Here is a 10,874-nt window from a genome sequence, read left to right on the forward strand (position 1 = left end):
CCCTCTGTCCCCCTCTCTTTCCCCTCCTCCACTCACATTCTCTCTATATATATATTTTTTTAAGTGGCATTTCTGATAGAAAAGTCTTTTTATTAGAATATAAAAGCTTGCCAGCAAAATTTACAAACACTCAGTACTCTAGGCCCAAAATAAATTAGGTGTTGGTCTTCTTGTACTTATTTTAGTTCTTTAACATGCTTTGTGTGAGTCTTTTATGGTAATCTCTGTCATTGGCTGATGTCTGCTTGTTCTTTTTGACCTTACATACACAGAGAAGTAGCTCCTAAAATCTGGCAGTTTTGATAAGAGATATACATTGGTAAATGTAGTTAATAATATATTGTAACTGTGGACAGATCTAGAGTTTTTATTGTTTTACTGATGTGTATGTGTGTGTGTGTGTATGTGTTTTAACATCCCTACAGGACTCTAGGCCTATGTCAGTGTTCCTAATCTTTTTTGGTTAATCTATGAAGAGCCAATGAAAGCTAGAGATCCTTCTTCCAGAAAGTGCATATGAACTCAGCATTTTACCCTCAGTTCCTAGGATGGACCCCAGGAACTGTAAAGCCCAATTTTTGTATCATCTGGATATATTTTATATTATAGTGGTTTTGAATTTTATAAAACTTGTAAACTAGTTTTCCTTATTAAATTTTTGTCCTTTTTTTGCAATTTCATAATAATATTGTTATATCTTACACTGAAATTTTAAAAATTGGTAAGTAGATAATGTTCATCAGAGAATAGACCTCATTCTGGATTTATATTAGTTACTACCTAAGCTACTTTCACTCATTCCTTTTCTATCCTAACCCTAAGTATAATAAAGATCAGTCAATGGGTAAAATAATTCAGTTTAAATTTATATAAATGAATATATCAGTGAGAGTCTCCTATTCATCATTATAAGACCAATTAATTTGCATGTCCTATAGTTGAAAATATTATTCTCATTTAAAGTAGTAATGCTAAAAGTCTCAAACTCTGAAAATGGGCCAATACTGCAAACATACATTATACCTGTTAAATTTCAAGAATAACCCAAAAGAGATGGGTGGTAATTTGAGACAAAATGACAAAAGTTTTTTAAACTTATGGGAGAGAATGGTTACTACTCATTTACTTTCTTTGTTTTTATTTCTAACTGAACACTTTTCGCTCAGTGCTTTTAAGTCAGTTTGATGAGCATGAATTTATAGAATCAGAGAAGTTTACAGGTTAAAATTACTTAGACAAGATTTAGTGACATGAGATCCTAACTTAGAACAAGATTTCAAAAATATGACTAAGTATCATCATGTTTAGAGGAAGAAATTAGATGTTGCTAAGGTGATAGGTTTTGTCTTTTTAAATAACTTAAAAAATTATTTTATTTCACAAATAAAACTGCAGACGGAGTTTTTGCATTTTGGACACTTGATTTCTCATTCAGTGCTTTTTCAAACACCACCTTTATTTCTCCTTAGCTACCCTTTAAAAATATGGATAACAGTATTCTTGCTGATGATAATGAGATCATGAGATAGAGCCGCACACCAGGCTCAGCACTGATAGCACAGGGCCTACTTGAGATTTTCTCTCTGCCACTCCCCTCTCTCAGAATCAGTAAATATACTGGCATCAGTCATAGCTGGCAGGTTGCTTTTTCCAGGTTTGAGATACAGATAGCAGTTGAGATTAAATATGATGTCTTCAAGATAAATGAGTTACACTCAATGGAAAGTTAGAAATGACATCACAGGTGAAGTAAGGTGAGTTTATTTCCTCCATTCATTCAAACTGGTTTTCCTCTTGATCATTTGTACTTTTTTCAAGTTGATGGATTTGACTTGTATTTGAGTTAATAGGGGAGGTGGGGAAAGACCACGTGTTTTTTTCTTTTATGTACTTTATAATGTCTAGAATATACATTAGCAGTATAGTCAAGATATGTTTGGGGTTGTAAGATTTTTTTTTTAATTATAGGTAACATTTTCTGAAGTCAACTCCTACTTTTTTATAGTTAAAAACTACTCATTTTGTCTTCGAGTTTATATTGTTACATATAGTCAGGAAGCTGAAAAAATGTTATGGGTCTTTTGCTAAATATTTTAACCATAAAACCAGTAGTATTAGCTATATACCCTTAATTATATTTCTGCTGATGACAGTATGTTTTTAAATGAAGCTAACCAGAAAACTAGAATATGCATATTATATTCTTTTTTATAAAGTTATTTATTTTGAGAGAGAGAGAGCATGCAAGCAGGGAAGGGGCAGAGAGAGAGGGAGAGAGGGAGGGAGGGAGAATCCCAAGCAGACTCAGAGCTATAGGCATAGAGCCCGATGCGGCCCAAACCATGAGATCATGACCTGAGCTGAAATCAATAGTTGGGACACTCAACTGACTGATATATATACACATTGTATTCTTTATAGTAGCACTGTGCAATAAAAATATAATACAGACCACACATGATTTAAATTTTTTGAGTAGCCACATTAAAAAGTAAAAGGAAATGATGAAATTACTTTACCATATTTGACCTGATATATCCAATTATCATTTAAATATGTGACCAATATAAAAAATTTAATGAGATTTTGTATTTTTCGTACTAAGTCTTCTAAATGTATTTTTATACTTAAACTACATCTCAGTTCTGACTAGCCACATTTCAAGTATTTAGTAACTATACTCCCCATATTACATGGTGCAGATTTAGAATATGACAGGAAGAATATCACTAACTAGTATGATATTAATAATTCAGTTGTTTTCCGTCTATCATGGGTCCCTTAAAATATAATTTTGTTTGTGAAAATATTTTTATATATCTTTTCATAAATGATAAATTTAAATAATTTTGTGGAGGCATCTTGGTAGTAAATTCAGTGCAATATCTTCTACTCACCTGGTATTATCACCTTACTATTCTATGGAATTATATGCAGGAGTTTTTCTAAGCCCTTTGAGATGCTAACCTTTTCCTCAGTTTCTTTCTCCCTGTAACGGAAATTTAATTCTCTATTTCATAAAAGAACTCCTGATAGGAAAAACAGTTAAAGTAATGGAGGACATAATTATTTGGAATAGCTGTCACTACTCAAACTAATCTTTAATCTTCTTTTACATAAAAGATCTATCCAGAAGAAAACTCTTATTTTTTTTAAAATAATTTGCCATATAATGTGATAATCTTTACAAAATCCCAGGCCCACCTCCCCTTATGTATCTATTTCCCATTGTTCTCATTTATATTATGGTCTTGATTACTATTTCTATTTAGGTAATTCTTGAGCTTACCTCCCCAAAATATTCATTTGTTTAACAGATATTCAATGAACACTTACCTTGTACCAAAAATTATTGCTGGGTACCTGTAAGAGATGAGTTTATCCATTTCATGAGAGAGGTAACAAATCACAGTAGAGCATATTAGTTTAATAAAGGCATTTTATAAAGTCCCAAGGAATGGCTAAAACTACGGAGGCTGAGAGGATTGCCTCAGAAAAGACTTTAATAGAGTCAGTGTTATTCAGGTATCAAAGGCTGCATAGTAGTTTACCAGGCAGGATAGGGAATAGTATTACAGAATAGTAAGGAGCCCAGTATAGCTTTCTTTGAACCACATTTTGAAGGATCTCACTGTACCAAGCTAGCCATTTCCCTTTTTCTTATAGCCAGTTAGGAGTTTGATCCCTTAGGACTTTTAATCAAGGCAATACAAAATTTAGGTTTCTGTACTGTTATGATCCAGGAACATTCCTGCTTGCCCAGGAACCTGTTGAGAGACATGCCTCCTTGTGCCTCAGGGCAGACCTGCCAACATTGTTCTAACCGTATCCTGAATCAGCCCTATGAACAAACTTTGTCCTCATTCAGCCATGGTCTGAGGACAGTCCTACACACCTAGAAACCCAGCAGATGGCACACCTGTCAGTGCCCCCAGTAACAAGCCTGCAGAATCTGGTCCAGCCATGGACCCTGAAACAACCCTGACACTCAGTTCTAGCCCCCCTCTCAGCTGCAATCCTGGACACCCCTGCCCTCTTCGGGACCCAGAACAGGAGCCTTCTCAGGAATCTGGTGGAAATCATTCCTGCCCACACACCTAATAACTGGCAGCTGTCTACAGACCTAATAGCCGACCTTTGCCCCAGCACCAGCCCTACCGACCAAGGACTCACAGGCAATCCTGTCAGTCCTGTCCACCAAGAGACCAGACAGGATCCACGCCTGCCAAGTGTCTGGTAATGGGGTCCACATATAGACTCCAGTGCGGGTCTCACAGCAGCCATGTGACCTGGCTTCACCAACTCGAATGTGGTCCTGGATGCAATCTCCTCAGTCTGGAGACCAAACAGAAAGAGGTCTTTACCTACAGAAACCTGTCTGTAAAAACTGGAAGAAGTATTTGCTCCTCCAGATACACAGACACCACTTCAAGGCTACATAGATCATTAAAAATCGGTCAAACATGAAACCAGCGAAGGAAACTAATAGAGCTCAAGTAATCATCCCCAAGGAAATAGAGGTCTATTGATTGCCTGACGATTCAAAATAGTCATCTTTGAAATGCCTGGGTGGCTCAGTCAGCTAGGCATCCAACTTCATCTCAGGTCATGATCTCATAGTTCATAGGTTTGAGCCCTACGTCAGGCTCTGTGCTGACAACTCAGAGCCTGAAGCCTGCTTTGGATTCTGTCTCCCTCTCTCTGCCCTTTCCTCACTCATTCCCGCTCACCTTTCTCTCAAATAAACATTTTTTAAAAACTAAAGACAAAATAACCGTCCTCAAGAAGCTCAGTTACATGTAAGAACAGACAGCTAAATAAAATCAGGGAAACAATGCATGAACATTTTTCCATGGTCATTAAAATATTGATTTCTTTAAGCTTTATACTTCAGTCATCATTTTGTAAAGTTTATGCTGTTCTTCCTATATTATGTTGTTTTAACACTCTGAAAGTAGTTAATTGGATTCTAAGTGAGTTATAAGGTAGAAACTTTTCTAGATATCCCTTCTATTTCCTATGTTTGATTTTGTATTTTTACATATTATTTAGTTAGACGTCATTTTAAATTACTTTTCTTACAGGAACCTCCAGAAGTTTAGCCTTTTTGGAGACATAAGTGTTCTACAACAGCAAGGAAGTTTGTCAAATACATACCTCAGCAAGGTGGACCCTGATGGCAAAAAAATTAAACAGTAAGTTGTATAGTGGAAGGGGGTTTCACAATAATAATTTTAGTTGTTTCTGAGAAATTATGATACAATCAGAAGAGTAGTAATAGTTTTTCTAAGAATACATATATGTGCTATAAATTAGAAATGTTTTAAGTAAGAAATATGCCATTCCACATCATAAATCTATAAGACAAATCATAGAATTTGAGTAATTATTATTTAAAACTGTTATTTCTCTATTTGCCTTCTCTGTAATGTGAATTGTGTATCATCAATCTTTTCTACCTTACCTTTGCAAAATGCTGCCTTCCTTGGATGAAGAACATAAGAGCTTATTCATTATATTTTAATGTGAATTTTAATGGTAGAAATAATATAATGTTATGTGTTGGATAGACATTTACTGAGAGAAAATGGATCTCAACATTGCATGCCATTTCATTGCCCACTTTCAAAAGATTAGAGTTAAGTGTTACCAGGATCATTGTGACATGTGTTTTCCTTACAGAATTCAGCAGCTGTTTGAAGAAATACTGAGTAATAGTAGGCAGCTGAAATGGCTGTCCTGTGGGTTTATGCTGGAAATAGTAACCCCCACCTCACTGTCATCTCTCTCAAACTCTATTGCCAACACCATGGAGCACCTGAGTTTGCTGGACAACAATATTCCCGGTAACAGCACCCTGATCACCACAGTCGAACTGGAGCGATTTGTGAATCTGCGCTCACTTGCCCTGGATTTCTGTGACTTTACAGCCGAGATGGCAAGAGTCTTAACCGATAGCAATCATGTGCCTTTGCAGCGACTGTCTCTCCTGGTCCACAACGTTTCTGTGATGCACAAGTCTCTGGACAACATGCCAAATGATGAGCATTGGAAAGCCTTGTCACGAAAGAGCACCAGCCTTCGGGTCTATATAATGGCCTTTGACATCAAGAGTGAAGATATGTTAAAGATTCTGAAACCCAGTATACCACTAGAGAGGATTCATTTTGACAGCTACATCACTTGTGTTTCAGGAGCTATTGTTGATCTTATATCCAGGCAGTATGATAAGTTCCTCACTCATTTCATATTGATGAATGATGTGATTGACACGTCTGGCTTCCCAGATCTTAGTGACAACCGAAATGAAGACCCATTGGTTTTACTAGCATGGAGGTGCACAAAACTCTCTCTTCTGGCAATTCACGGTAGGTAATTTTTCAGTAAAATTTGTTAGTTATATTACATCTAAAACATTTTAAACCAGTAAAAAGGTAGCATTAACATTTATGGTGTCAAGTAATCTCATAAGAAGTTGAAATGGATATTTTTATACTTCTTAATGTTTAAGATACACCACTTACAAGTAGAAAGTCCTAGAACTACGCTAGTAATTGTTCTGCTCCAGCTTCTGTTATTTTCCTCCACCACGTGGTTGATGGTATTTCACGAAAATGGCATTTGAGATGAATTTATCTAAGAAAACAAACATCTCTACTTGCAATAGATACATTTCTTCTTCTAATCACAAAATCTCATAAAAACATAAAACAGAAGGAGAAAGTATGATGTCGTTATTGCTTTGCTGTCTCCTCTTCTAGATTTTAACATTAATTTGTATGATGTTTTTTAAACAGTGGTTCCATTGATCAGACATATGCTTTTTTTCTCACTGGGCCTTTCATTTTAATGTTAACTATGCTGATTAACAGAGTTGCTGGTCTGACAAGTTAGAAGAACATTTTACTTCCTTTTCTGGAACATTAACACATTTACAGAACACAAAATAGAAAGACTATATGAATGTCTTAAGTTCACTTTATTGTGTTTTATTATTTTTTAAGTTAATTTTTAGCCTGCATTATCATAGGAAAGTGTGTATCTTTCTGTTCAAGTTTTGCTTAATAATTTGGCCAGTCATCAGAAGTAACGAGAAAGAAAAGATCAATATTAAAGATAATAAAATAGGAAAAATTTTTTTACAGGATAAAGAAATACCTTGTTATTGACAGGTTAATTTCAGCCAGTTAAACTTTCTTTTCTCTTTTAAGAAATTAGAAATTAGATACAACTAAAGCCCCTATCATCCATTCCCCTTTGTTCCTTCCCAGAGATAATCAATATTCTTGTTAGTACAAGTTCCTAGGACTGTTTTATACTTTACATATTTTCTACTGACAACAATTTATCTTTAAAATGTCACTTCATAACTTTGGACTGTGAAGCATAATAGGAGAGGATTTTTTACTAACTTAAAATAACAATTTCCTATGTACTGTTAATGGATACATATGTATGAAATAAAAATTTATGATACAGCACTATCCAAAGCTACAGTTAACTTGAAATGTCTTCAGTCCTACTAAATGCAGTGATAAGCCAAACAGGAATACAGTACCTACCAATTCACGACCTACAGTGATGGTTTTGGAAACAACATCAAACTTCGTCTTTTTTTCTTTTTCTGAGCTAAACAAGTATACCTCCTTTTCCAATCTCAATATTATTTTTAAAGGAAAAGGACCCGTGATAAGTGATATACAAGTTTGCGGAAAGGCCCAGCTTATCACACAGACAAAATGAAATGCAAGGTAATGACAGTTCTTGTCTTTTGTTTATTTTTAAGGTTATACAGTGTGGGCACACAACCTTATTGCCATTGCTCGTCTTCGTGGCTCTGATCTAAAAGTACTTGAAGTCACTGAAGAAAGCATTGATTTCGACCAGGGTGAACTGGCCGACCAGGATGTGGATCCAGTGCATAACCTTATTGAGCAGGTATCCCTGGGCCTGGGTCAACCTTGGCACGCAGTCATGGACATCGAATCACTCAGTGTCTTCACTGAACCAAATCGTCATTTTTACAGAGAGATGCAAAGCTTCAGCGAAGACATTTAGCTTTTTTTAAAATGTACAATTCCTGTGGTTACATATGCAAGTAGGGTCCTATTATGTTTTTTTTTCAGTAGTGTGAATTAATCCCTTTGTGCTGTGTTTAATCAGTATTAGCTTTATAGAATTATATGTATATTCTACTTCTTGATCAAAGAACGTAGTCGGGTATTGGGTTAGAAGTTCAAAGTGACAATGTTTAGGGCTTTCACGGTTAATGGACTTGTTATCAAACCTTAAGGGTATACAACCGAAGGTTGTCTGAGGTTGCTGGCTAACTTTATTTTTCACTGAGTTACTCTGCCTTTTGATGTTTTTATTCTTTGTGTGTCAGAGTTCAGAGCTCAGGAGCCAAAATATTTTTATACACATGTAGATATATATCCATAGCCTGGTGGATTTGTATACAATGCACCACATTCATGCATTGTGATAGCATTTCATTAATTTTTATTTGAAATGGAAGAAGGGAGGATAGTATGATCCCAAATGAGTTATCTTTAACAGAAAAGCCAGACTTTAACTTTCATTACATATATAATAGTTGATATCACCAATTACCATTCAGGATTTTGTTTAGTACTAGGTTAGAACACTGCTTAATCCTTTTAAAAAAATGCATTTACATAAATGTGAATATTCAAATTGTTAGACTTTTTTAAAGACTGACATAATTTTATTCATCAATTACATTATACATTCAAGTTAGCTTTTTAGCCCAGATTTCAAATAGCAGAAGAAGAAACTATATTCCAGGGTAAAACTGCCTGAAGGAAAATCTTTAAAAAACAAAAAACAGAATTGTAAACACACATGCCTGCAAACAAACATTAGTCGTGAAATCCCTAACAACGAGTCACTGGATTTTTCTCTGTCAGCGCGCGTGTCAGCTGCCAAAGAATAGACTTAACTGAAGAAGTGCCCACATGCTGGCAGGGGCCGGCCCACTCTGGCCAGCCAGATACTGCTAGATTGTAATATTTAAGGTCGAATTTCGACCTGTGGTACACAGCTGTGCTGTGGCTCAGTCAGCAACCTCAGAACTCTGAAAAAAAACAAAACAAAAAAAGAAAAAAAAACCATGCACCTGTTTCACTGTGAATAGTGAATGTAAAGGAAAGAAAGGAAAAACTGAAAACTTGTTCTATCACAGTATGAGCTGCTATGATACATGAAGAACATTCCATGAAGTATGTTTTAAAACCTTGTTATATCTGAGAGGCTTTAAAAGCCAATTTAACTGTTTCAGGGCAACCGCGGTACAGACGTGGTCTCTGTGAGACTTCCACCTGACCCCAGTTTTAAGTGGTACGAATGTTGTGCATTTAATGTTAAAGGACAGTCTGCAATAATAAAGTAAGTAGCCAACGTGGGTGCCCAGCAGTGCTGAGACCTGGCTGCTCTATTGTAAGCTTTGGAAACACAATTTATGCAACAGATGTCCAGATATGATTCTATTTATGGAAAAAGTTTATATGTATTTTACAAATGGTTTTACCATCTTATATTAAAATGACCTTTTGACAGGTGTGCACTGTTTTGTCTCCAGTGAGCACATACCATGAGGATTTTATATGTACATCAGTAGTGTGAATCCACTGGCACAGTGTGTGTAAATGCCAGATGTGGTGAGATTTTATCTTATAAATGTGATCAGATAAAATAAATCCTGACAGAAACTGTAAGGAAACCAGCTGAATGTTTGACCTGATGACTGATGTTGTATGGTTTATGTTAAATGTATATTCTTTTAATCAATGAATAAAGCATTAAAAAGTGATCATTGTAATATATTTTATTGTATGCAAAGCATGAAAACTTTTAGTGTTAAATAAACTGCAATAATCTTTATATTATGTATAATCATGTTAGCTCCTATTGTAGTTGGGTACAGCAAAGCTTAAATTTGGGAAGAGATCATGAAAAGTCTTAAATAGTTTGAAGGGTTATAATTTTTTTGTTCATTTTATTAATTTTGACAAAATACAAGCTTAAGAGCAAATGATTGGCTGGTTAGCATAAAACCCAAGTGTATTATGCATTTACAATACATTACTGGTATGGTAATAATTTATAGACTATAGGAACTTTTGACAGTTCCTGTACTGGATGCAAAAATACTTCAGTATGCCAGTATTAAACAGTTCATAAACCCCTATATTGCTGTAGTTTGGCTTTGTAATCTCTATTCTTGGTTGTTGAGACAAACAGCTGTCATTTATGAGAAAGCAAATGGCTCTCTTCCTTCATCTATCTTTCCTTAATCATTCCAGACACTGACTCTTCTAGGCACTCCTTATCTTGGAATATTCTGGTGTTTACACGCAACTGTCATTATACCTTCTACCTCCTTGTTTCCTAGGCATACCTAACTCTCTTGAGTGAATCAACGTTTTTTTTTTTATTTAAAATACAAAAATAGTACCCAAACTGTCTGAAAAAAGCAAGTCTGTTGATAAAAATGAATAGCCAACAAGTGAAGGCTGGTACAGTAGAGCACTAAGCTAGGAGGCAGCAGTTCTATATTCTTAGCTCTGACTCTAATGCTACATGAGCAGACTCTCCCTTGAGCTTAGTTTCCTCATCTGTAAATAAGGGATTGGAATTAGTTACCTAAAACTCTTGATTTTTCACTAAAAGTTTTAACTGTTGTTAGCCTAACAGCTCAGAGACATACACGATCATCTTTAAACAAATGTATTAAGTAAAATATTTTCAAAACCTAGCTTACTTAACTATATGAAATTTACAGAGCTAAAATTACCTTCCTATTTCCACCATCACCCTAGGAATAAAGAAGATAAAGAGTCGGTGGGATGGGT

At 35.3% G+C, this 10,874-nt stretch overlaps 1 protein-coding gene across 1 annotated transcript in view; it reads left to right on the forward strand.

Annotated features, from left to right (window-relative positions):
• FBXO33 (F-box protein 33) overlaps window positions 1-9,832 on the forward strand; it is a 30,525-nt gene extending 20,693 nt beyond the window's left edge. Inside the window, exons 3-5 of the mRNA XM_029951417.1 lie at window positions 5,085-5,195; window positions 5,683-6,368; window positions 7,787-9,832. Coding sequence (XP_029807277.1) covers window positions 5,085-5,195; window positions 5,683-6,368; window positions 7,787-8,058 — 1,069 coding nt within the window. The 3' untranslated portion in view covers window positions 8,059-9,832. The remainder of the gene's footprint in view (window positions 1-5,084; window positions 5,196-5,682; window positions 6,369-7,786) is intronic.
• The last annotated feature ends 1,042 nt before the right edge of the window (window positions 9,833-10,874 follow it).

This window comes from Suricata suricatta, chromosome 9 (assembly GCF_006229205.1).
Source record: "Suricata suricatta isolate VVHF042 chromosome 9, meerkat_22Aug2017_6uvM2_HiC, whole genome shotgun sequence".
NCBI lineage: Eukaryota > Metazoa > Chordata > Mammalia > Carnivora > Herpestidae > Suricata > Suricata suricatta.